Source organism: Rattus norvegicus, chromosome 15, assembly GCF_036323735.1.
Source record: "Rattus norvegicus strain BN/NHsdMcwi chromosome 15, GRCr8, whole genome shotgun sequence".
In the NCBI taxonomy this organism is placed as follows: domain Eukaryota; kingdom Metazoa; phylum Chordata; class Mammalia; order Rodentia; family Muridae; genus Rattus; species Rattus norvegicus.
In genome coordinates, this window is record NC_086033.1 from 61,271,774 (window position 1) to 61,299,767 (window position 27,994).

Sequence of the window (27,994 nt, forward strand, 5' to 3'; positions counted from 1 at the left end):
TTTAGCAAATATCTTCAATATTTTATTTTATAGGAACTAAATGTGGATACAATATAAAAGCATTCATCACACTTATTTTCCAACTTGAAAAGAATCAAGGACTGATATATATTCCTCAGGCACATAAGAAATGACTTATTAAAAAGTGAAAACCAGGTGCTTGCTCACAGTCTAGCACTGCCAGGAGGGATAGCACACACCTGTAACCCTAGCTCTGGGGAGGTGGAAAACAGCAGAGTCAGAAGTTGAAGGTTATCTTTAGCCAAGCTACTTAGGAGGGGGTTGTTCCAAGCTAACATGGCAGACAAGAGGGTCTCAAACAAAACCAAACCAACAATACTCCCCCTACCCCCAAATCAAACCAAGACAAGCAACTAAATAAAACCAGAACCCAACCAATCACAAAAAAGCCCCAGCAAACAATCCCAGAAGTAGTTTTAGGCAGGAGGGTAACTGCAAGTTTGAAGGCAGCCAGAGATACACACTGGGACCCTGACGCAGACCCTTACCCACCCCAGTTGAAGGCTAGATGCTCAACTATCAAGGAGTCAGGTTTGATGGTATATCATTATTTCCAGTATTCTTGAATACTCTTAGGCCAGAGGATCTGGACTTGAGGTTAGTCCTCAACACAGCAAAAACTCTTTAACAAAAATCAAAATGCCTCAAAATGCAAAGTTTTGGCCTGAATAATTGCAAAAAATAATCTTCAAATACTGTTTTGTCAATGATAACGTGTAACTTTGATTATATTAGAAGAAAAAGGAACCCCAATATTTAATTTACTTTATGGTTTTTAATAAGCTATTCTTACAAGTACACTAACAATTGTAAAAAGACATTCGCTACCAAAAGTTACATATAACTTATGAAAAATATGATTAAAAATATTCAAAAGTAATAAAGGGAAATACTTCAAATAGAATATGAAATTTCTATTTAAGAAATGTAACCAGAAAATGGGAAACATCTAAGTGGACAATGAAATCTATTTCAGTTCAAGCCTTTGGTTGACATCACCTTAGATAAACCTTCTAATGGATCCAGTACTACTTCTGACTGGGAAGGACTATGCCAGAATGTGAATGAAGGAGGAGCCCGTGCTCCTATCTCTAGGTCCCTGAGGCTTCGCCCTGTGTTAAAATGCTTTTAGACACTTTGCATCAAGAACAGGTTTCAACCCTTGGTCCGGCTGTCTCTGTGCACTTTAGGACTCAAGTGGATCCTCCTGGCCTTCTGTCTTAAATGAAGTAAGAGAAGCCTATCTGCAGCTTTCTCCATCCAGGCTTCGGAAAGGACTACCAAAACCACACTGCCTTGGGGCTGTGTACTTCTGTGTCTGACTTCTTATTTCTCAGGTAACAAGTAAATTTCAGCATATGGAAATAATGCATTTTCAATGCAGAATAAATATGTTTATGAGTAAGAACTGTGCAAAGGCCTTCCCCATGTTTTAAATAACAGATACATAGCATCTTAAGTTATTATATAATTAGCAATTTTAGACATTGAACATAATACACTGTATTACAATGCAATGTGATAGGCTTCCATTTAAGGAACAAAAATAAATTTCACATGAAGGAAGATTTATTTTGATTCACATAAAAACATTTAGCATAAATGTAAAATGCAGCACTACAGTATTTGAAGCAGGAGCTTGGAAAGGACACGCCTCATCTGCCTGCAGCTTCAGTCACTCGTCCTCACCTCGCTGTCTTAAATTTCGAGATTTTCCATTTTCAATTCTTCTCTTTTTGAAGACTGGGGCCACTCCATCTGCTGCAACTCCCAGAGAAGAAACTGTTTTCTCTTTAAATACCACTTTGATTTCCCCAGCACCAGCTTCTGAACTTGATAGACATTCATTTTCAGTGCTTGGAAGTTCCAAATCGACCTCTTCTCTGGAACGGAAAGAGAACAAAACTATTAGCTGACGGATTAAGGTAAATACTTGGATATGAGCCACAAGCACCTTCCCAATGGTAGGTAACACCGAGGGTACATCAGAAGGCGGTCACCTTAGAAACACTAAGCTGTTCCTGTTTTAGCTTTTTAAAGACAGTGTTTCATGTAGTCCTGGCTAACCTTACACTCTGATGTTACTGTGGATGACTTCAAGCTCCCAAGCCTCTGAATCCATCCCTCCAGTCCTGGGTTAGGTGTGCACTTCCTGGCTCTAGATTTATAATGCTGACTTTAGTTTCAAAACACTGAACTCTGCCTCAGGTGAACATGTGATACAAGTATCATTTGTTCTATTTCTGCTGTACAAAGAACACAGCATGTTATTACACACTCTGTTTGTCTATGACATGCAGTATAAACAGGCAATAGGAAACTTGTGGAAACTGGTTTTGCCATAGACGAAGAGATTTTGAAAATTTACATAATACAAGACAGAAAGAATGGAGTCTTAATGTCCTATTATAGAAGACTTCATAAACTATTTGCCTAGCATCTTTTTATTCTGAGAACTAGCCCTTCAACTGTCCATAAACAATCTGGCTGGACCGGAAATCAGTTACCTGTTTAACACGAGCCTCTCAGTACCTGTAGTTCTCAGCCTTCCTAATGCTGTGACTCTAACACAGTTCCACTCCTATGGTGACTTCCAACCATAAAATGACTTCCATTGCTACTTTGTAACTGTGATTTTGTTAGTGTTATGCATCTCAATGTAAATATCTATGTTTTCTGATGGTTTTAAGCAATCTCCGTGAAATGGTTGTTCTACCCACGGGTTGAGAATCATTGCCTGAGACAATCAACTGGCCTATGAAAGAGTTAGCTCATCAATTGCACCCATGAAACTTCTGGATGGAGCAGAAAGATCATCATATTCAGTGGTTGAGACTAAGAAAACTGCTGGAAACCAATTACCACCCTCGGAGAGAAGAATTCAGCAGACAGAGAATAGAGCAGGGAAAAGCAGGGACAAGAAAGGAAGAATCTAGTTTGTTTTGAAAATATGCCTCTGAGACCCCACTTTAGGTTTTGTTTTATGTGTAATGGATGTTTTGCCTGCATGTATATTTGTGTACCAAGTGGATGAAATGTCCACAGGGGCCAAAAGGAGGTGTCAGATAATCTGAAACTAGACTTACAGTTGGTTGTTAGCCACCATGTGGGTATTGGGAACCAAACCCAGGTCCTCTCCAAGAGCAGGAAGCACTCTTAATCACTTAAGGAGTCTTTAAATAAATAAGGGTCTTCATTGCTACTTTAAGTAGCTATACTTGGTATCTTCTGTACAGTAGGCACTGCATGACCCCTGGAGTAGAAGTCCTCAGTGGTCTGAAACTATTCTCCTCTTCCAGGAGCAGCATCAGCACTTGTCTTATTAGCGTTTCCTTCCAGAAACCACTGACTTCAGGTCCACTCAGAATTACTACTGATGAGCTTGGGAGTAAGAAACTGGTTCATGAAAAAGTTAACTGTTGTAGCTGTTTTTAAAGTTAAACTGTGTATGAGTGTCTGTGCACATGTGTATATAGTGCGTGTGGAGGCCAGAAGAGGGCAAGAGATCCCTGGAACTGCAGTTAAGAATGACTGCAAGCTGCCATGGGCTTGATCCCCGTTCTCTGGAAGAGCTCCCATCTCACATCTTTTGAAAAGTGTATCGGCCTAAAGCTTTGCTATTAGGTATAGAGCTTGTCTGAGAAGGAAGGAGTCATCTCAAGTGTAAGGCAGAGGTGAAAATGAAGGGTCACAGACTGCACAGCATCCTGATGATTTTATTTAAGCACCTGGGTCCAGCCACACCTGACAGCACTGCACTCGAGTCACATTACCACAGAAGAGTGATGCGGGCAAAGTGGTAACTCATCAGCTGACTGATACTACAAGTTAGAGACAGTTTGGTTTTTATGTTGTTTACTAGAACTAAGCTTTATTGAATACATACTATTCAATTACCTTAAATAACGTTCTCCTGAAAGTGCTCGTGATTGAATGCAGATAGGCTGCACGATAGGCAAGAACTCTATTAACTATATCCATAGCCTCAATAACCTTAGTCAAATGTATATCAAATTTTCTTTTTTCACACAGACATGTATAAAGGTTACATGTGAGTAAATCACAGTCCCTAGAGTATGAATGTTTCTAGAGTTATCTCAATAATTTAAGAATAGCTAGACATGGGGTTGGGGATTTAGCTCAGTGGTAGAGCGCTTGCCTAGGAAGCTCAAGGCCCTGGGTTCAGTCCCCAGCTCTGAAAAAAAGAACAAAAAAAAAAAAAAAAAAAGAATAGCTAGACATTTGTTAGGGTTGTAAAGAACAAAAGTGCAAGGACAAAATAAAGACAGCAAGGTGGTAATGACAATCCAGGAACTTAATTCTGGAGTAAGCTGTGTAGTCCATGTCTGCAGTCTCAGCACTTGGAAGGCTGAAGCAGAAGAACTCAGCCCAGCTAGGCCTCACAGCAAAACACCCAACTCAAAGATCTTATGTAGGTGTGGTGGTACTACATACCTGTGATACCAAGCACTTGGGTTGTGGACTCAGGAAGATGCTAAGTTGGGAGGCCCTGTGGGTTTCATAGCAAATTCAAAGCTAGTTCACACTATGCAGAGAGGCCCTATGTGAAGAGATGACAGCACTTGCAGAGGACCAGAGTTTGGTTCCCACCAAACCACTGGTTTCCTGGGTAATAGAACTCACATGTGTGTACTTCCACATACACATACTCAGAAAGAAGGTGAGAAAGCAGAGACTGGTCTACATAGTGAGGTCAGGGTGACAGTGGAAGGAGATGGACGGGGACAAAACAGGGCTGGAGAGATGTCTCGGTGGTTAAGAAAGCTTTGCAGCTCTTGCAAAGACCAGAGTTTGATTCCAAGCACTGATACAAGATGGCTTTCAATTCATTGATTCTCGCTCTGGGGAATCTTAACACCCTCTTCCGGCCCTCTAGGGCACCTGCACACAGGAGACATGCTCTAACACAGGCACTTTGGGTGGGGGGGAAGTAGAGACACTCCTAGTCAATGAGACACATAAAGTAACTTCCAGTAAACTCAAGATATGCCTGAAAGATGAAATATTACATAGTATTAATAAGTAATTACAGAATTTTAACATAATAGGAAAATAATGTAAAATGTCAAAGTAGGAAAATGCTCTAAAATGTTAGTATTATTTCTAGGTAAGTAGTGAAGTATTTGTATACTTTTTTTCACTTTCAAAAATCAACAATAAGCATACCAGGCCTTTATTCCTCTGGCAATGATGTGTTTGTGAAAACCCCTTAAGAAACTAGGTTAATGGTTCAAGGTCACACTGGTCTACAGTGTGAGTTCCAGGATAGCTAAGGCTGCACAGAGAAACCCTGTCTTGGAAAGAAAGAGGGAGAGGAAGAGGGGAAGGGGTTGGGGGAGAGGGAAAACAAGCAAGCAACAAATAAGGTTCATCTGCATAGAAGTTGGACACCAAGCATTAAGTATTAAGCTGCCTAGCTTAATTAGCATTAGAAAGAGATCGCAATTTTCAAGTAGGAGATGTTGACCCAGGACAATCTTCCTAGTTGTAATTAAAAAGTGTTAAGCCAACTACAAGGCGTTAACCACAGCATCACCCTTTGCAGGAAGTGTGCTTTAGCTGGTTCTCTTACTCACCTCCCTCCCTCTCCTAACACCCTAGCCTTCCGAGTAACCTCTCTTCTTAGTCTCTCTTCCTTGTTTATGTGTCAGGTGTCCTTTGGTCCTCCAATCCGAAGTGTGTGTAAAACAATCTTTGTTTTAAGTGACAAGAACTGAAGAGTCTACTACTCCAGTAACTTCCATGTCCAGATATCAATGTCCTTGTCATATCTGAGGAATAAAGTCTGGTATACAGAGCTGCCCAGTACTTGTATTACTCTACCACAAAAAAAAAAAAAAGGCAACTTTTCCATTAAACAGCAGGTTTTGGTTTTGATAGCTTTTTGAGATAGGAATCTCACTCTGTAGTGCGTGTTTATGAAGCAAATCCTGCCGCTGTCTCCTAAGTGCTGGTGTTATGGGTGTGCACACCCACCCTTGGGCAAGAGCCTTAACAATAAGCAATTCATAATGGAAGCACATTAAAACTATCATCTCAAAGCACCGCTCTAAAGAATATCTACTTCGCACATCTTCCCTTCATCTGGAAGGGTCCCTTAAAGGTTAAAAACAAAACAAACAAACAAACAGCCCACTAAAATGATTGCCTGACAGTGACATATGTTTATCTGGTAAAATGTTATTTGAAAACATTATTTGAGCATTTAAGTCAGTAACATGAAATCACGTACAACCTTAGCACAAGTGTGCTTAACTATATTTTTGGTTCTTTTTTTTTTTTTTCCGGAGCTGGGGACCGAACCCAGGGCCTTGCGCTCCTAGGCAGGCGCTCTACCACTGAGCTAAATCCCCAGCCCGTGTGCTTAACTATTGATAACCTCTTCTGCTACTCTGAATACGAGCATAAAAACTTTGTTTAGAGCCAGGTATAGTGTACACCCATTAATACTAGCACACTTGAGATGTGGTCAGATCAGGGTACTTAAGACTCAGGACAAGAAAAGAAAAGAAAAGAAAAGAGAAAAGAAAAGACATACACTTTGGGAAAGAATATACACAAAACACTTAATAGTGAGATACTTCAAGAGAATAAGCGCACTTTTTCTTTGCCTTTAAATGCATTCTGTAGTTAAAGTGTCTTGTAGAGTATTTACTCCAAGCATTTGTTTTTCTGATAAAAACTACTGATGAGTGTGTGAATGTGGTCACTAGAAATGTCATGCTTTGGACACAAAATAGTTACTAACTTGGTTTAAAGTAAGCACTGTTTCATCTTTTAAAATAAAAAATACTCTAGGGGGGTTGGGGATTTAGCTCAGCGGTAGAGCGCTTGCCTAGCACACGCAAGGCCCTGGGTTCGGTCCCCAGCTCCGAAAAAAAAAATACTCTAGGAATGAAAGAAAATAAAATTAAAAATATTCTAAGAATGGAGGCTGGACAGATAGCTCAGTGATTAAGAGCACTGTCTGCTCTTCCAGAGGTCCTGAGTTCAATTCCCAGGAAGCACATGGTGGCTCACAACCATCTGTAATGGATTTGAAGCCCTCCTTTGGTGTGTGTGAACAGAGTGACAGTGTACTCATATAAATAAATAAATCTTTACAAAACATTCTAAGACTGTAAGAGAGCGCAGCATGCCCAGCCTCTTGAGGGCAGCGGCTGAGGCCCGAGCTCACAGCAGGGGGTGACATCAGGCACTTACTGAGACTCCGCCTCTTGTTTAATTTCTTGCCATTCCCCATAAGGGTTTGTCGATTTCTTCGGAGTTTTGGGTTTTTCTTCATTTGTATTTGATGGGTTCTGTTTTGGAGTAGTTTTTTCTTTTTGTATTTCTGGGCCAATTCTTTTCTCAGTACTTTTATTTTTTTCCTGAAATGCAAAGGCCAATAAATAAAACACTTCAAGAAAAACTAGTTGACTTCCAAAATTTTTTAACTTCTTTAAAATTATTATTTTAAAACTAATAATCATTCACTTAATGATTCAAGTTTTCACACTACACAGTAAATGTACATGGAAGAACTAAAGGCCATGGTGGCCCACGCCTTTAAGCAAGTCCAGGACAGCCAGGATTACCAGAGAAACTGATGACGAGCCCTTTGGGATGCAAGCCGTCCGTACAATGTCTTGAGGAGACTCTTTCTGACTTGTCTTCACTGGGCTAAGAAAGAAAGCCTTTTAACCTACTTCCTCCCTTAGTGTGCACACCATACATGTACTGGGTTTTCAGCCTCTCTGCAGATTACACAGCCAGGAGTAGCTTGATTGGAATGTCGTTTGTATTCTACAATAGTTCTTAACTCATCCCGCACGTAGCCTAGGTAGGCCTGAACTTCTGTTTTCCCTGTCTTTGCGTATTAAGTGCCAAGATCTCCCGAATATGTCATCATGCTAAGCAACATGATTTTCTTGTTCCCTTTTCCCTGGACAGGGTCTCACTGTGAACCCTGGCTGGCCTCAAACTCAGATCTGCCAGCTTCTGCCCCTCAAGTTCTGGAATTGAAGGCAAATGCCATGTCCTCAGACGTGATTTCCCTGGCTTTTACTTCTGTTAGTTCCAAAATCAATGATCTTGACCTTCACAGTGTTTCAGTCATCTACTATTAGAACATTAAATTCTGGTCGGAGATGCAGCTCAGACAGTATCACGCAGAAGGCGCTTTTCCAAGCAGAGAAAAAACGACACTGGCACAGATCTATAATTCCAGCATTTAGGAGGTGGAGGCAGGAGGATCAGAAGTTCCAGGTCAGCTTCAGCTACAGAGGGAGTTCAAGGCCAGATTGGACTGGAGACCTTGTCTTAATAAAAAAAAAAAAAAATGCCCTCAGGCCCAAGCAAAAATCCCTAATATCACCATTCATTCTTATTCAAACTAAGTCGGAACTCTGAAATGCTTTGCTTATGATATTTTTTGACTATGTAGTTCTTATTCTCTTTGGCTTTCTGATTCCCTCACTTGTACTGTACTGCTCACCCGACTCCATACCCTTTCCAAGACTACTGTGTTCTGAGTTTTCTGGTCTCTTCTAGACTTTACACCCTTCTTTTACAGGTCCAAATAATCAGAGTGTTACTTTATACTCTCCTTTGCTAAGTACCCGAAATGTCTGCTTGTAGCTTTTCAACTGCACAGCACTGAGAAATATCCATAGGTGTATAATCATTTGTATATGTCCTGAAGTTGGATTTCTAGTTATCCCCTCCTCAAAATTATAGCAGAGACTTTTAACACTTCTAAGTATTGTGCCTACCAGCCCTTTGAATATTTACTTTTAAAAAAATTCAAAACCTTCTACATAGGGTAATTAAGTAATGATGCATTTATACTATGGAATATTACGTAGTCATTGAACTGGCAGAGTTACTGATGTCTTTGTGAAAGCTTAAATTAAAAGCTCACAGTAAAATCTTGTTCCACTGTTGATTATTTTATTTAAAATAATATGTGTAACTGGCTGGCAGGGATGTACCTCAGTTACAGAGGGTATGAGTGCACGCCTGAGGTACAAGGTTAAATCCCAGCAACCTTTCCACGTGTCTATGTCTGAACAGAAAGAAAGCTGCAGGCAAACACAAGACTACTAAGTGGATTGTTCTGGGAGGAGGCAAAATTAAATGTAGTTTCATGTTGTTTACCTCTACATTGTAATTTTTAATTTAATTTATCTTTTTTTTTTTTTTTTTACAATAGACACCTTGGTTCTGATAGAAAGAAATGAGGTTACCCAGTGTTGACTATGAACACTGAGCTGGCTATTACAAGGGCTCTGTTGCTGCTTCTCTACAACTGTGATACACATCTCCTGTATCCCTTAAGAACTGATGGAGTAGATAGAGAAATCCCAGGCAATGACAGGACCTTAGGGGTGTCTGGGAAAGCCTCCCTAGCATCTTTGGTTTCCTACACTTTTGAGGTCAGTCATCTCTACCATGTCTTCTTTGGAAGGGGCACAGCTGACAAGACTATAAAACTGTGTCTCACTCTCCTGCTATGAGTGGGCACTCAGTGCCACCTGGGACAGCTTGTTCCACTTCCTCTCTCACTTGAACTCATCGAAGACTCCAACCATTAATGTTGTCCAACTCCCCAGAGTGCATGACTGTGAACAATATTCACTTCTTTAAAAGTTATGACTTGGCAAATCAAAACAACCCTGAGATTTCACCCCACACCAGTGAGAATGGCTAAAATCAAAAACTCAGGTGACAGCAAACGCTGGCGAGGATGTGGAGGAAGAGGAACACTCCTCCATTGTTGGTGGGATTGCAGACTGGTACAACCATTCTGGAAATCAGTCTGGAGGTTCCTCAGAAAATTGGACATTGAACTAACTACCTGAGGACCCAGCTATACCTCTCTTGGGCATATACCCAAAAGATGCCCCAACATATAACAAAGACACCTGCTCCCCTATGTTCATAGCAGCCTTATTTATAATAGCCAGAAGCTGGAAGAACCCAGATGCCCTTCAACAGAGGAATGGATACAGAAAATGTGGTACATCTACACAATGGAATATTACTCAGCTGTCAAAAACAATGACTTTATGAAATTCATAGGCAAATGGATGGAACTGGAAAATATCATCCTGAGTGAGGTAACCCAATCACAGAAAAACACACATGGTATGCACTCATTGATAAGTGGCTATTAGCCCAAATGCTTGAATTGCCCTAGATGCACAGAACACATGAAACTCAAAAGGGATGACCAAAATGTGAATGCTTCACTCCTTCTTTAAAAGGGGAACAAGAATACCCTTGGCAGGGAATAGAGAGGCAAAGATTAAAACAGACACAGAAGGAACACCCATTCAGAGCCTGCCCCACATGTGGCCCATACATATACAGCCATCCAATTAGACAAGATGGATGAAGCAAAGAAGTGCAGGCTGACAGGAACTGGATGTAGATTGCTCCTGAGAGACACAGCCAGAATACAGCAAATACATAGGCAAATGCCAGCAGCAAACCACTGAACTGAGAATGGGACCCCCGTTGAAGGAATCAGAGAAAGGACTGGAAGAGCTTGAAGGGGCTCGAGACCCCATATGAACAACAATGGCAACCAACCAGAGCTTCCAGGGACTAAGCCACTACCTAAAGACTATACATGGACTGACCCTGGACTCTGACCTCATAGGTAGCAATGAATAGCCTGGTAAGAGCACCAGTGGAAGGGGAAGCCTTGGGTCCTGCCAAGACTGAACCCCCAGTGAATGTGACTGTTGGGGGGAGGGCAGTAATGGGGGGAGGATGGGGAGGGGAACACCCATATAGAAGTGGAGGGGGAGGGGCTAGGGGGATGTTGGCCCAGAAACCGGGAAAGGGAATAACAATTGAAATGTAAATAAGAAATACTCAAGTTAATAAAGAAAAAAAAGTTATGACTTGGGTTAGCAAGGTGGACTAGAGGGTGAGGTCACTTATCAGAGAAGTGTAAGTAATCTGAGTTCAATCCCTGGAACCCTGATGCATTAGTTTGCTATGATATGGCATGGTGATCAAAACAACTTGGGGAGGAGAGGGTTTATTGGCTTACATGTTCCAATGACAGTTGATCACCAGGAATTCAGGGCAGGAGCAGACACAGGAACCATGGAAGAAAGCTAAGCTTACTGGCATGTCCCCAGACTGTTGTACACTGCTCGGTGAGCCCCCTCATTAATCAACAATCAAGAAAACACCACACAGACAGGCCAAGATGAGGAAGGCAAATCAAGTTCCTTCCTGCCAGGTCAATCCTGTGCCAAGTGGAGGAAGGAGAGAACTGACTCCACAAAGTTGTCCTGAGGCTTTTAGAAGTGTTCAACACACACACAGAGACACGGATATACACACACAGACACAAATATATATACACACAGACACAGATACACATACACACACACACACAACAGAGACACAGATATATACACACAGACACAGAAATATACACACACACAGGGACACAGATATATACACACAGACATACACAGGGACACAGATACACACACACACACACACACACACACACACAACAGAGACACAGATATATACACACAGACACAGAAATACACACACGCAGGGACACAGATATATACACAAAGACATACACAGGGACACAGATATACACACACAGACATACACAGGGACACAGATATACACACACAGACATACACAGGGACACAGATATACACACACAGAGACACGGATATAAACACACAGACACAGATACACACACAGATATACACATACCCCATACATATACATACATACATACAGACACAGAAATACACACACAGACATACACAGGGACACAGATATACACACACAGAGACACGGATATAAACACACAGACACAGATACACACACAGATATACACATACCCCATACATATACATACATACACACAGAAATACACACATCACACATAAATACACATACAGATATACACATACCCCATACATATACATACATACATACATACACACAGAAATACACACATCACACATAAATACACATACACACACAGACACACACACTGTACACACACACACAGACACACACACTGTACACACACACACATACACAGAGGCACAGATACATAGACAGATACACACACACAGACATATACACACAGACACAGAAATACACAGACACACACCACACACACATACAGACAGACACACAGAGGCACAGATACACAGACAGATACACACACACACACACACAGACAGACAGAGGCACAGATACACAGACAGATACACACACACACAGACATATACACACAGACACAGAAATACACAGACACACACCACACACACACACAGATACAGATATACACACAGACACAGATACACACAGATACACACACAGACACAGACACACACACACAGACACACACACACACACACACACACACACACACACACACCATGAAAGATATAAGTAAAAGGCACACTGCTCTCATCCTCCCCCTCCCCCCAGTGCCTACCTTTGGTATTCAGACTCCTCATAGAAAGTGAAAGCTAACCTTCTTCAAGACTAATCTATCCATCCATTTTGGTTGACAGTCTTTCCTTCTTTCTTTGGATTCCCTTTAAAAGACCACCTGGCAATACCTTGCGACCAAGTCTGATTCAACTTTTTTTTTGAGAGGGTATCACCACATAGCTCTGGTTGACCTTGAACTCAGAGATCTGCCTGCCTGCCTCCCAAGTGCTGTGATTAATATTGAGTACTCTGTTTCTATTTTTCACGTCTTATCCAAACAACACCTAAACTATAAACTGCTTTTCTACTCCCTATGAGTTCTGCTACCCAAAATGTTGATCAAGCTTTTAGAAGGGCACTGAGGATTTCTTAATTGTTAAATTTAATAGACATACAACTATTCTTCTTTTTCCTTTTAAAAAGTTAAACTTCTTAAAAATTCTATTCTTACTATGTATTTTGTGTGGATATGTATGTGAATATCCACGGTTTCCTTCCGATGCCACCATGTGGTACTTAGGGAGCGAACTCAGCCATCAAGAACCTTTCCTCCTGAGCCTTCTCCATAGCTCCCTTTTAAAACAGTTTTGGTTTGTTATCTTATTTTCAGGTTGTGTGCATTTCCATCATGTGTGTCCTGGAGATAAAGCTGATACCTGATGTTTGGCTTCAGGAGCACTTCTCAGCCCCAACATCGGCCCTCACACCTCCAGAACAAGTGGACTGAAAAACCTCGTTTAACACCCACAGTTATTCTTCTAAGCTAGCTTAAACTGAAACTTAAAGTACTGTTAGTGTGTTGTGGTTTGCCCTGAAGTTACTGTATTTTGATGCTAATTCCACTGCCCCAAGGACAGCTGCCTAGTCAAGGATTTAGAACTCAGGTGGCTTGACCAGAACCTTTTCCCCATTGAATTTGTAAAGTACTGGTGAGGGGCAGGTACAGGATAGAAGGAGGCCTGTCACTGGAGGAGAAGGAAGGATGGGTGGGAAAGAAGTTTGAAGGAAGAGGAGGAGACTAAGGGAGAGAGGGGCAGAGAAGCTGTGGCAGGACAAGATGGCAGGTGATGTTAAGATTCTGCTCTGTGTATTTACAGGTTGTTACTAATGTTCTCAAGGGATGGATGGTACTGGGATTTGTATGTTTAAGTGGGCAATTATAGCTTACCAACTGGGTCAAAGATTATTGTGTTGTATGTTCTTTTATGTGAGGGTTTGAGTGTAGGAAAGTGTGCGGCTGGGATGTGTTTCCACCAAGATATCTAGCAGATATCTTGGGGCACCCGAGGTGAGGACCTATCGGGGTAAAAGACCAACATTACCGTTTTATTTTTATATTTTTACAACAACATTAGTGGTTGCCGTTTATTAGCATTTGCATCTCTAGTCTAGGTACGCACACTGGCCAGACAGCTTTCTGAATGTTAAAGCACTTCTTAAAAGTTACAGGTTTGAAGACAGATGTATGGAATGGCACAGGCCTTCAATACCAGCATCCTGAGGCAGAAGCAGGCAGATCTCTCGTCAGTTTAAGGCTAAGCCTGGTCTACATGAGTCCTGGGCCAGTAAGGGCTGCATAATGAGGCTTCCATCTTAAAAAGTAAAAGGTCAGAAGGTCTAAACTAGGCATAGTGTTTTGCTCTCAAGGATAAATGGTAGTCAGTTATCCAAATGCCAAAATACAGTTGACCTTAGCCTTATTTTGAGTAATTCACTTCAAGATCTCCTTTGGGTAGATGCCTAAATCCACCATATATCAAACCACACACACCCAATAACAGTAAGTCTAGTTTATAAGTTAGGTACAGTAAGAGATTAACTACAGTAGAAAATGGCAAACTACTAAAACGATACGCTGTAATGTAAGATTTCATCGTGCCATACAGGTTAAAAGCTATGAATTTGCTTTTTCTGGATTTTCTATTTACTATTTTCAGATTGGAGTTGACCAGGAGTAACAGAAACCAGGGAAAACCAGCCTGACAAATGTCTGTGAAAAGTAAAGCAAGAACCCACCTTAAACTTGATTATTAGCTTCTTTGTTTCTGCAGAGGCCTCTCCCGCTTTCTTCTGTTCATCATCAGAATCGCTGTGAGAATCGGATGATTTGGAGTCTTCTAGGGTGTCAGGTAACTTTTCACTGTCCTTACTAGAAAGCACATCACCACCATGTGGAATGAAATCATCAGGCTTTTCCCATTTGGATTCTGCTCAACACATTTTAATAACTGTATTACTCATTTAGCAATACTTCTCAGCAATACAACACTTTTTATCATCTACTATTACTAAATAATGCATTTTTATATTTATATTTTATCAAGAAAGAGCTTATTCTTTTATTGTTCACAAAATTTAGGACAGTCTGCACTTAACCAAACTCATAAACTAACTCTAAATAGAAAAGAACTTGGGAAATGGGTATAGTTTTAAAAATCTTCAGTTTATCTGAAAACAATTTCAAGAAACATAGTGACTCTGACTTTACAGTATTATTTCCAGGAACTTCTCACAGAGATTGTCTGGAGTTCAATCTGAATAGGCTACTTTAACAGTAAAGGACTCTCAACTGGCTGAACTCCACCTCCATCTAGTGTTCACTGTGCTTTTAAAGAAATGATGTTTCTTCTTCTCTCTACTTTTAGTTTAATATAAGGGAAAAAAAATATACAATTTGTTCCCAATCAAGACAATTTTAAGAGTGAAGGAGACTATGAGACAGAGGAGAGGATTTCTGAGTCAAGTTCTGCCTGGTTTGCATGATTCAGATCAGTCAGCTACAAAGTAAGACCCTGACTTAACAATCAATCAAGAATAAAAGTGGCTACTAATTACACTGATCAGGATTAAACCCCTCCCAATCCCAGAGAACATAGTTCTTTTTTCTGAAGGATGACTAGATGCTCAGTGACTTTGCTGATAAGAAGCTGTGTGTTGCGTCAGACTAGATTTAATTCTAAAGGCCTAGCATATTAATAGGCTGTATGTGCTTTCTAAAGACCCAATACTTTACTTCTCTGGTCCAGAAACACTGCTTTCACTAGGCAACACTCGTATCTGAAGGTTTAAAAGGCCATTTCTTCCTAAAAGATGTAATCCAGGGTGTGGGTAGTAAGCATTTAAAACACAGAGTAAGGAAGACACCAAGCTTACAGCAGAAAGTGTGAAGACTGACAAGGACATGCCCAGTGGTACGTGGCTCAGAAACTACCCAACTGGCAACCTTCCATCATTGTACATTGTCATAAATGTCAACAACATGGCTAAGTTTTAATATCCTCTGTGCTCCCTGACCCTAGTGCTTTCTCTTCTCCTGTCCTGTTGGATATGAACCTGAACATAAGATATATGCTGGGAGAAAAAAAAAGGCTATTTAAAATAAAAATCCAGGTATTAGGAAACATTGAAGACTAGCTGGGTATGGTGGCATAGTCCTGTAACTGTGGCCCTTGAGAAGCAGCAGCGTCAAGACTTCAAGGCCCTACACAGCCACCAATTGAGCTGGAGGCCAGGTAGAGATGGTCTCATAAGTCAGAAAAGTAACAGCAAGACTTAACTGAGAAACTCTGTGATTTTCTAAGAATTTATTTATTTTTTTGCTTTGTGTGATAGGAGTTCCTCCGGACTCCAATTTCCTAGTGATAGGATTATAGGCATGTTTGATTACGCCTGTTTTTGTCTTGTGAGTATATGGTATGTATATGCTTATAGGTGTATGTATTATGTGTGGATGTGTTTGCCTATGCATTTGTATGTAGAAGCCAGAGGACTACTTCTGGTATCTTCCCTTATCATTCTCCACCTTACGTACGTACGTCCGTCCGTCCATCCGTCCATCCATCCATCCATCCATCCATCCATCCATCCATCCATCCATCCATCCATCCATCCATGTCTCTGTCTGTCTCTCTCTCTCTCTCGGTAGGGTTTTCCACTGAACCTAGACTGGCTAGCCAACAAGCCCTGGGGTTTGCCCATCTCTGCTCACCCGGTGCTGGGGTTTCGAGTGCTTGCTTCCATACCTCACCATGGAAATGCTGGGGAATTTTAACTCAGGTCCTCATATTTGGATGGGAAGCACTGTACCCAACAAATTACGTTCCTAGCCCCCATACCATTTCTGTAACGCCACAATTACATGTTAGTGACATCTCTAACACCAGTTTCATTTTATTTTTTTTAAAGAAGAAAATGGTGAAGGCCGTGGTGTAGATCAGTGAGAGTGAGTGCACATGCTTGCATGCTTTAGGTCTCAAGTCTGCTCCTCACCATGACAAAGGCTGAGCTAGGTGATAACTGTAGACACTCAGAAGGGAAATTATTAAATCAATCAAAAGACTCAGTGATTTTTACAATTGAAGACTTTAAAATTTGAAAATGCCTAATTATGAATAACATTAATTGGACATAGGAAACTGGCTCAGCAGTTAATTCTGGCTGCTCTCAGAGGCCCTGGGTTCAACTCCAGCACCACATGGTGTCTCGAGCCAACCATAACTCCAGTTCCAGAAAGTCCAATGCTTTCCTCTGGCTTCCTTGAGCACCAAGCTCACATGTGGTGACCATAAATTCATGTAGGCAAAATAGCTATACACATTAAAAAAAAAAAAGGAACAACATGGATGCATAGTACAACACATTATATAATAGAAAGGTTTTAAGTATCCCTTATAAAAGATAATATATACTTCCTATAGAAATTCTTATCCAAGTTTTCAAGTTTAGCTGATATATTAGCTCATACACAGTTTTGGGTACAATTTTAAGTTAAAATAATCTAAGACAACACTCACCTCCTGTTTCTGTATTATAGTAATAGGTGTAGCCATCTTCACTTAAACCTTCTACCCAAATGGCCTTCGCTGCTGTCTAATAGGAAGGAAAAAACAATGCACTGAAAACAATGACAGTGGCTCCCTACTGAATAACTAAGGCAAATGTGGCTGTCCTTTCTTCTCTGCCTGGCCTCTGGGAGTCAGAAGAGGTGAGAAAGATCAGGGCAACAGTCTGGTTTCTGTTAGTCACCATCAACTTCCAAACAGACTGTCCCACCTCTCAAAGCCAGGAACTCTGGCCAGTTGGGAAGACATGTGAACAATAGATGACTGCCAAACAATGGATAATATTTATCCTCAATAGGGTTAGGGTGTGTGTGTGTGTGTGTGTGTGTGTGTGTGTGTGTGTGTGTGTGTGTGTGTGTGTGTGTGTGTGTAGGTGTGTATGCGCGCTTGGGCGTGTGTGTTTGTGTGTGTGCGTGCCCGCACGTGTAGCTATCCCTGTTCCGTCTCTACTCAGCACACTAACGGCAGTATTATAGAAAGAAGCCAGGTTGGAGCTGGAGAGAAACTGCTTATTTGGAAATAAATTTGCTTAACAAAATTCTACAAAAAGCCACAGCAACTAGTCTAGAAATTTGTTTAACTTATGGTAGAGCGCTGGCAAAACTCACCCACCCCCAGAAGCCAATCACTTGAAAGAATAAAGCAAAGACATAATGCTACAGTTACCTTTTTTAAGTTCCCTTGAAATCCTTCTGGCTTTTCCCACTGAGATGCTTAAAACAAAATACATTATAAAATTATTATGCTCTTAAATAAAACAAGTCACCAAAATTTAATTAGGTAAAACCCACAGGCAAGTCATATACAAAACACTACAAAATAGTTTATTGAGATTAGGGAGTTTATATTTGGTAGTTTATTAATTTATTTGTACTATCTTTATGTGATCTTTAATTTTTCTGTAAGAAGTCTTGCCTACCGTGGTAGTTTAAATGAGAATGGCCCCCAGAGGCTCAAAAATTGAAGACTTGGGTCCCCAGCTGGTGGAATTATATGGGAAGCATTAGAAGTGTGGCCTTGTTGGAGGAAGTGTGTTGCTGGGGACGGACTTTGAGATTTCAAAAGCCTACAGCATTTCCAGTTTGCTTGCTTTCTGCCTCCCGACTGTGGATGAGATGTAAGCTCTCAGATACTGCTCCAGCACCATGCCTGCCTGTGGCCATGCTGCTGCTACACATGCTTTCTCCACGATGGTTATGGGCTTTGCACCTTCTGGGTCCATGGGCCCCATTTAAACGCTTTCTTTGATAAGTGGCCTTAACTTCAGACAGACCTCTGTGAATCTCAGGCCACCAGGTTTACACAGTGAGACCCTGTCTTTTGAGGCCTTTTCTTTCCTCCTCCTTCACGTATTCAGTATTAAGGACCAGTTAGTTCTTTATGTCTCACTTCTCCTGTGTGGAAATGGGTCAATTTAGTAGCTTTTAGAGGAAAGGGATGGCATTCTGTTTTCTTGGGTGAAGAGAGAGAGAGATGAAGAATGAAGAAATCACAAAGGAGTTAAGTAGGACCAGGTGAGGAAAGGAGGCACATGACGAGAGAGAACAAGAGCTGCAAAGTGAGTCTGAAAAACAAAACAAAAATAAGCTGCTCCTCCCAAGTGTCTACTTCTGGTTGACTTACTGTTCACTACAACGTGCATTTCATTTAAGACCCAATGCAAATAAACTGTTAGAAATTATTACTACTGGGGTTAGGAAGATGGCTCAGAGGCTGAGACACTAGAGTCTCTTCTAGGGCATTGCATTTATGTTTGGTGTATTTGTATTGCGACTGGAGGACAACTTGTGGGAGACAGTTTTCTCCTACCTTGTGGGTTCTGGGGACTGAAGTCAGGTTGTCAGGCAAGGAGGTAGGTACTTTTCCCACTGAGTCATTTCATCAGCCCAAACAGAAAAATTTAAGTAGTCAATCAAGACAGCTATACAAAACAGAAATCAGCTTCTGGCTTCCAAAGGCTTCTAGTTAGTTAGAAAACCTTTTCTGATTTTATTTCAAGACCCTTATTGGTTATGACACAGATATGAATAGTTTACCTTGAGGTAAAGTGTTGTATTTCTGTATAGTTTCAACTTTTTTATTGAGAAAACAGAAAGTGTATTTGTAAGTACTGTGTAAGGTTAGTCACAACACTGATTCTCAATAAGCGGGACACTCCTCATTTTTTTTTTTTTTCCTTCTCTTTGAGACAGGGTCTTACCCTGTACTCCAGGCTGGCCTAGATCATCTCACTATGCACTCTTGGCCAGTCTCTTGCCTCATTTCAATCCTTCTGTCTTAGCTTTCTGAATGCTGAAATTATAGAGTGTGCATCACCATAACACACACATACACATACACACACACACACAATTCTAAGCTTTGTGGTAAAAATGAAGTTACAGTTTCTCACTGCTTAACATATTCTATATTAAATAAAAAAAGTCGCATTTTTTATTTCCCTGTAGCCTGCTTCACTAGCATACCTCCTGTGACGAGATCATAATAGTAACAGTGGCCGTCGGCTGTTACGCCTTCCACCCATCTACCCTTAGAAGCCTCTTTCTTTTTCTTCTTCTTTTTCTTCTCTTTCTGTTGATTTGCTGTAGGGGTGGGCTGGACAGTGTTGGTGACTGGTGATATAGTTGGCTCTGAAATGTCTAGGAAAAAAGATAAAGACAGGTAACTTTACCTTTGAAAACGGTCTATCACTCAGAAACCTGGCAAAGCCAGCCATACCTGTAATTCCAGCTCTCAGGAGGCTGAGGATAGACAACTATGTGTTTGAGGCTGGCCTAGAAAAACATTTTAAAATATAACAAAACAAATCAAATGGGCTGGAGAGATGGCTCAGAGATTAAGGCCACTGGCTGCTGTTTCAAAGGACCTGAGTTCAATTCCCAGCAAGCACATGGGATCTGTGATGGGATCTGATGCCCTCTTCTGGTGTGTCTGAAGACAGCTACAGTGTACTCACAAATGACAAGTAAACAATGCTTTAAAAAACGAAACAAAAAATTGTGACAAGATTCTCTTTGGGAACAAAACATATTATCATGATGTTATCTAAGATGCAATCATGCAAGAATAAATAAGGGGAGTTTAATAAGGGTTATTTACTTCTACCAAACACTAAAAGGGTCTGGGGAGTGTGTGCGGCCCAGTGGTAGTACACCTACCAAGAGTGCCCAAGGCTGTAGGTTTAATCTCAGCATACTAAGAAGAAAACAAAGAACAAGACGAATTAACCCACAACCTACTCTAAAATTCATCTAAAACAAAACCATGTCTGGTATATAACTTAGCAGTAGGGTGCTTGCCTAACATGCACAGGCCCTGGGATAGACCTCCAGTCCTGAGGGAGGAGGAAGCCAGCAGTGAAGAATTGATGTGGAAATAAGCAAACATATAACCTAAAGAGAACAGGCCAGACACAGAGTCAACTGACCTCCTGGTGCTTTTTTTCCTGGAAGGCTTATGTACTTAGGCATTAGGAAACTGAGAGTGATTGTGTATGCCTCCCAGTACGTGGGCTGCACAGGTAGGAGGCTCAGGACTTTAAGACCATCTTCAGTGGCCAAGGGTTCTTGGCCAGCCTGGGCTACATGAAATCCTGTTTAAGACGGATATCCTGCCTACACCAACAAAGGCCAATGCTGATGACAACAGGAATGGGGTGCTAGAATGCTGGGACATGTCAACAACAAACTACAAAGGCAAAACTATTCAGCCAGTTCCCAATGGTGTCTCATTTCTTCACAATATAAATTTCAGGTCAAGTTAGGCATGACGGAGCTCTATGAGTGTACATAGTGAGCTCCAGGACAGCCAGGAGCATCAAAATGGAATCAATCAATCTTTCTTTTTTCTTTCTTTCTTCCTCCCTCCTTCATCTATCTATGAGTGAATTAATGACATGCGTTTTCAACAATACTTCTCCAATTCTCCAGAAACACAGCTATCTAAGTTTTTCTCTGAAAACACTTGCTCTTCAGTTGAGGGCAGTGATCCAGGTCTGTAATCCCAGAACCCAGGAATGTGTCTGACATCACATAGTGAGTTTGCAGCAAGTTGAACTCTCAATCATTATTAAATAAATGGCTTCTTGAAACATATGCCCCTTCTTTTCCTTAAATACTAACATTAGAATGCATTAAGCTGACAATTGTTCTTATTTAAGGAAAGCAATATTCTGCTTAAACCCATAATTAAGAGTTCTTTTTATTAGAAACTAAAGAGCATCATTTCATGCTGAAATATATGGTTCAGATTGAGGAGGAAGGCCCCACCCTACTGGCCTGTTGTACCACAAGGTGCTACTCACATAGCCAACAGTTCCACTACTACAGTCCTCCTCAGCAGCAGAAGACACCGTCTTAATAGCCATGGCTATTCACGGAGAGTGGTGACTGGTTAAATCACTGAGAATAAGTGTGACAACCCAATGCTCATTAAGGGATTTTCCATATCTCTCCTCTTCCAAAGCTCAGTAAACCTCCATCAGGAGGAAGAGGTGGAAAGACTGCAGGAACCAGGAGATAGAGATGCCGTTGTAATGTGACTGCTCCCTCTGGGTATAACATGACTATCCTACCACTATCTTGGAGTAGTGGTAGAACTCCCCAATCCAGTCATGGCAATGAAATAATCGAGCAGCGTGATACAGTGATGGTCAACATTACACGGAGGGTAATGGAACTGCTGACGTTTCCTAGGAGGAGGGGACTCAGGGGACCTGTTCCTCCTCACTTGGGATGCTAGCTACTATTCCATGGAGTTCCAGCTGCTCCCAACAGGTGATCTTGGGACATGCTCAAATGAAAGGGGACGGTTAACTGAAAAGAGACTCCCTGGTGCAGGGTCTCTAAGGCAGCGACCTATGATGGGATGTGCTTCTGTGGCGATGCAAGTGTTTGGGGTCCACCATGCTCCTGTGACTGACTTCTCATTCATGTTGTCTAGGTAAGCCCACTAAGGTTACTGGTTCTCAAAAGCAAACACCAAAACCATCTGGCCACCTTACCCACTCCACAGGATCTACAATCAAGATCCACTCTGTGCCTTAGGGACACGGTGCCCAGCTTGTTGAAGGCTTTAGGTGGGGCCTGGCTGGTAGAGGGACATCAATGGGGTGGTCCTTCTAAGTTTTTGTCTACCTTCTGGCTCTGGGCTCCTCTCTCTGCATCTGGTCTGTATTGTGTGCACAGTCCATTTGGAGCATCCAGAACTGTGCAGTAGTGATGGGTTGAGGCCTCTGAGCCTGAGACCCACGGCTGACAGTCTATCTTATAGGAGGTTTTGTCAGGCATTTTGTCATGAGAAAAGTAACTAACATAATTTGTCATGGAAGAAAGCTCATAAAAAATTCCTGCTCTAGGGCCTAAACTCAACAACAGAGATGCTCACAAACACCCCTTACTCAAACCCTCAATAAGCTGCCCGCTTGAGGTAAAGTCAATTATCTGTCTACAAAAGCAACTGCTTCGTTATGTAGCCAAGCATGTAAGCAGCTACAACTTAGGTTCGGCCATTTTGAAAATATAATTAAAATGCAAGTTTGTTTGTTTGTTTTGATTTTTAATGACTAGTGCCTGTAACTTACTGAGTGTCTGAGAAAGAAACCCCAAGGTTTGAGAAATGAATCATTCAGCTAGGATGTAACTAGGACTAGGTAACTAAAGGTAATGTGGTTGATCTGAATAAAAGTGTCAGAAAATGAAGCATTAAAAGCAAATCAAGAGGCTAGCAAGATGGTTCAGTGCATAAAGGTGCTTGCCACTGAGCTTCATGACATGAGTTTGATTCTTGGAACCCACATGGTGCAAAGAGAGAACTGACTCTTCTGGGCTGTTCTCTGCACTCCACATACTCATCAACGAAAACATACAGAGAAATAAACAAAGAGTGAATGTAAAAAGTAAAACAAGCCAGCATGGTGACTCGTGCTTGTAATTTTTAAATTCAGTACTCAGAAGGCCTAGGTAGAAGGCTCATGAGTTCAACACAACCCCAGAATATGCTAGATTTCATCTCAACAACAAAACCACTACAGTACCTGCACCAGCACAAGCACAAAAGTACTTCAGGGTCCACCCTTAATAGGAGTGTGGTACCTCATGAAAGCACTGGCCTGACTACTGCAAGTGCAGAACTCCTGTGTGGAAACCAAGGTGTGCGTGCTAATGTACCTGACTGCAAGCCAAGCCTTTTCAGATCCTCTTGGTATGCCTTCAGGGCAGCCGCCTCCATGGCAGCAAACTCCTTGGATGCCTTTTCTTCTTCCTTTGCCTTATCCAGGCTTTTCTGTTTAATCTGTGTAAGACACAGGTGAAGGCAAGAGTGAGAGAAGAGACCACCATTGCCTGGAAAGAGAAGAAAGCGCCAGGGGTACCTCGCTGATCTTCCTGGCCACATTTTCCTTGTGGTTCTTTCCTCTTTCATGAAATTCAACACTCTGGAAAAGGAGAAAGGGAAATAATTATTAAATTCACAGTAAACTAACAGTGTACCCACAGGGCTGAAATATAAAATGGTCATGGCAGAAAACAGAAATGACCAGTTTAATGCAAACTGACCTCGTGTCAAATGATGCTAGTGGTGAAGCAGATTACTGCGCTCTCCCACCAGGCGTTCTCTGGTTCTTAGGATGAGCCAGGACAACCACGCCAGTGGGAGGACACACACAGTCCTCTCCTGACTGGCCCAGTGAATATGGGTATAAGAAGGGCTTGAGACATGAAGCCTTGCAAAAAGAAAGACGTCGCAGTTGGGCAGTGGCATACACCTGTAAGCCTAGCACTGGGAAGACCATTCAAGTTCCAAGCCAGTTGAAGCTATGTGCTCATGGGATAGCTCGTCTTGAAACAAAAAGATAATAACGAAAAAACCCTATTTGCCCAAACCAGAACAATCACCAAACAAATAAAAGCCACAGCAACAGCAACAGCAAAAAAACACCACCCACTACCTTTCAACATCAAATGTCAAAACTGGCAAAGCCTCTAAAACTTCATTGTTCTGTTTTTCTGTCTAAGAGAAATAAAAAATTATCCTTAAAGATTTGGTCTTAGCTGGGCAGTGGTGGGGCTCTCTTTTAATCTTTTAAGTACTCTGGAAGCAGAAGCAGGTAGATCTCTGAGTTGGAGGCCAGCCTAATCTACAGAGGTAGTTCCAGGATAGCCAGGGCTACACACAGAAACCCTGTTTCAAAGAGCCAAAGTAGGTAAAAGACTTGGTTTTTAAAACATTAAGAAAGATACCTAAAAACTTCCTTGTTTGGGCAGGTAAAATGGCTTAGTGGGTAAAGGTGCTTGCCACCAAACCTGACCACCAGATTCAACCCCCATGACCCACATGATCAAAGAACAGACTCCTGAAGTTGTCCACTGCCATTCCCATCATTCCCATACCAGGGAACACCCATACCAACACACACACACACACACACACACACACACACACACACACACACCGTACAATAAATTTAAAAAATTCCTCACATTGTGCAAAGTGATATAATAAAACAAAGTTACTCTTCGCAGTATTGTCTGTAGCGAAAACTTTGAAGTCTACCTACTGGGGACTGGCTAAGTGAACTGCGCACACTCCCACAGACCTTTACTGAACGGAAAGGAGCACAGTCTACGTACTGACATGAGAGACACCTTCAGGAGATACTGTTCAGTTATAAGACCCTGCTACCTTGTAAACAAGATGGAATAAAATACACGTACACAGAAGTAATGAAAGGGCAACATGGAAAAGGGGGAGGTGACTTCTGAAGAGGAGCATTAATTAGATGGCTGGGGACAGGGATGGCTGACTGAGCACTGGACCTACTTAAATAACCAGAAATTCTCACAAATTACAGATGGTGGTAAGAAATAAGAAATCCCCTAAAAGTCTGGCCGGTTGAGTCCTGTATAATGCATTAATCAAGCTATTCTAATATACTCCTCAGAGTACCTCTTTAAAACTTGAGTTCATAAGGCAAACAGTCATCTCTATTGTTCCTATACTGGGTTACTTACAGTTGATTATACCGTACAAAGAATACTGTATTAAAGCACCACTCAAAATTAAATACTGTTTTTCATTAATAGCTAAATCACTAGATATATGGGGAGACACACACAGACCTCTGGAAAGGTAATTTATTTTTATAACTTATTAAAATTATTTTACTGTGTAGGTACCTCCAGGGAAGGATACTTGTTTCGATCTATGTAGTTTTAAAATCTCATGGCAGTTTTGGTAAGGATTAACCTAAGCTAAATAAAATATGCACAATGTTCAGCAACTACTAGCAAAGCCAAGGGAAGAGCTACACTCCTCTCAGAGCCAAAGATGATTTAACAGTGTTCAATGACGGAATGCAGCATAAACCGTGGCATCATTCCGTGGTGTACAACAGTTCTGCCAAGTAGTAAGGTTATGCATAAGGCAAGATACTGTACGGCTGTTCATTTTATTTTATTTTATTTTTTTTCAAGACAGGCTTTCTGTGTAGACCTGGCTGTCCTTGAACTCACTCTGTACAACAGGTGGCCCTTGAGCTCAGAGATCTGCTTGGACCGGCCTCCCAATGCTGGGATTAGAGGTGGGAGCAGCGTCTGCCCTTGCTGACCCTGTAGGTTTCTAAAACTTACCTTGTGGGTCTATGCTCCTGTAAGTGCATATGCACCACATGGGGACAGTGGCTAACGGAGGTCACAGGAGGCTGTCAGATACCCTGAAACTGGAGTTACAGGGAGTTTTGAGCTTCCACGTGGGTCCTGGGAACTAGCCTCCAACCCTTGGCAAGAGTTGGAGTTGTTCTTTACTGCGGGGCCATCTCTCCAGTCCCCACAGTTTCTGATACAGTAGTTTGTCTTAATAGGCATGTCTGAAAGGGAAAAAAGCCAGCTGACTCTTATGCCCCAAAAGTTGGATCCAGGAATCAGGTGGTGGTGCACACCTTTATTCCCAACAGTTGGAAAGCAGAGGCACAAGGATCTCTGTGAGTTTGAGCCTAGCCTGGTCTAGAGTAAGTTGCTGTCTGAAAACAGTCTTGGAAAAACAAACAAACAAAAAAACCCCCCAAAATCAACCTGCCTGTGGGATCAAGTGTATCATCATAAGGAGTATTACAGTTGTTATACTTGTATTTCGTGAGGAAATAATGCTGTTCTCCCCTCTCTGGAGAACAGGGGAAAGTAGAATTTTTTTTCTTCTTAAGGGGCAGGTATTCCATAAACAAGGACAAGATCACTCCACTCACTGTCCAGTTCCTCAAAGGCCTCAGAAATAATTTGGTCTTAAGTTAGATTGATGCAAAGAAGGCTGTAGCTTTCATAAGGGGATTCAAAAGAAATCTTTTTAGGTTTTGAAGAATAAAGAGCACTGTACATGAAAATGGTTTATAAACACTACGTAGTAAAAAAGCAACACATCACATGAATATTTTACTAAAAATTTCATACAGGCCTATTGTCGGCTATCCAGCACTTGCAGTAATCACAGAATTTCTTCGGTTGTGACTTCCAGTAGTCGGCCCTGAAAAAGGAAAAACAACTCTTAAGTTTATCAAAAAAATTGAAAGAGAATTTTTATGCTTGTTAAAAACTGGGATATAAGGTTGTTGACGGACTTCTGTCTTAACAAAGCAGATGTACTATTTATGTAAAGCTAAATTCCGTGGAAAACTGCTCTCCCTAAGATAAATGACAGGCTTCTCGCTACAGCACGGTAATGAAGAAATACGAGTCTCAAAGAAGAGTACTTCCCTTCCCTGTGCCCTTCTAGCTAATTCATTTGTTCTGGGGACGCGAGGCTGGGAAAAGCCACAGGACTTCTGCAGCCGCAGCGTCACCCTGGCCTCCGGAGCCGGCGGGCGGGCGGGCGGGCGGGCGGGGGCAGCACCCAGGTCCGGGGCTCCGGCCGAAAGGGCGGCCGCGTTCTCCCAGAGAACCCGCCTGGCAGGTCGGGCAGCCCTGGGCGAGCGGAGGGGCGGGAGGAGGAGGAGGCCGCTCGCGGGCGCCTCGCGACGCAAGCCCAACCCGTCCCGACTCACATGATTGCGGCTGCTCCGTCTGTAGCCTGCGAGCCCGTTCACTGATGTCCGCCGGTGGCGAAAGCCTGGACCTCCGGGCTTCGGCGTCCCCCGACGCGGCGTTTCCGCGGGCGGCCTACGGCAGCCTCGACGGCCCAATCCGCGCGCGCGGTGTCACCGCCTCTTCCCCTCCCCCACGGGGCGGTACTCGCGGCGCCTGAGAGGTGGGGTCGGTATAAAGGGGTTGAGGTCACCCAGAAGGGACGAAAGCGCGACGGGACCGGAGCTGCGGCCCCTGAGCGTCCCAGCCAGGCTCCATCCCGCGGGTCTCACGCCTCCCGGGATCCAGAACCTCCACTCCCGAGTTGGCTCGCGGCCGAGAGGTTCGACCGCCTCCCCGCAACCCCCGCCGCGCGCAGCTGTTCCCACAGACGGCGCCGCCCTCGGCTTTGCCGGTTTGCCCGCCCGCTCTGTGATCGGGGAGCAGCCCGGACCTGACGGCTGAGAAAGAAAGGCGCAGCCGCCGGTTCCGGGAGCGCACGGGGCGCTGGGCTTCGCCTCAGAACTTTCCAGGGGCGCGTCGGCCCGCTCCTCCCCGCCGCCACGCCCGCGCGCTCCGCCGGGC

At 42.4% G+C, this 27,994-nt stretch overlaps 1 protein-coding gene and 1 long non-coding RNA gene across 8 annotated transcripts; one reads left to right on the top strand and one right to left on the bottom strand.

Annotated features, from left to right (window-relative positions):
• Positions 1-27,967, bottom strand: Wbp4 (WW domain binding protein 4). 7 transcript variants are annotated; one of them, NM_053766.2, is made up of 11 exons: positions 27,864-27,967; positions 27,391-27,586; positions 26,801-26,873; positions 23,731-23,793; positions 23,528-23,651; positions 19,826-19,999; positions 18,027-18,073; positions 17,313-17,388; positions 14,536-14,726; positions 7,246-7,412; positions 10-1,904 (listed from the first exon to the last, which is right to left on the bottom strand). In NM_053766.2, coding segments are annotated over exons 2-11 (1,125 nt in total). In that variant the 5' UTR covers positions 27,393-27,586; positions 27,864-27,967; the 3' UTR covers positions 10-1,696. The 7 variants fall into 7 exon arrangements, 6 of the variants coding, with proteins under 6 accessions (XP_008769062.1, NP_446218.1, XP_063129976.1 ...); XM_008770840.4 differs by lacking the exons at positions 26,801-26,873; positions 27,391-27,586; positions 27,864-27,967 and adding an exon at positions 25,988-26,071 and having other exon boundaries at positions 1-1,904; positions 23,528-23,793; XM_063273906.1 differs by lacking the exons at positions 10-1,904; positions 7,246-7,412; positions 27,864-27,967 and having other exon boundaries at positions 14,535-14,668; positions 27,391-27,532.
• Positions 7,412-26,420, top strand: LOC134481995 (uncharacterized). Its single transcript, XR_010057966.1, has 2 exons — positions 7,412-10,705; positions 13,130-26,420. It is a non-coding gene; the product is annotated as an uncharacterized LOC134481995 (long non-coding RNA).
• Positions 27,968-27,994: the final 27 nt, after the last annotated feature.

Coding starts and splice junctions, on each gene's coding strand:
- Wbp4 (XM_008770840.4), bottom strand. CDS start 26,016: ATGCACTTACAGGAGCATAGACCCACAAG. Junction 18,074..19,825: donor TTATGATCTCGTCACAGGAG/GTATGCTAGTGA, acceptor TTTTGTTTTAAG/CATCTCAGTGGGAAAAGCCA. Junction 7,413..14,535: donor AGCTAATAATCAAGTTTAAG/GTGGGTTCTTGC, acceptor TTTGCATTTCAG/GAAAAAAATAAAAGTACTGA.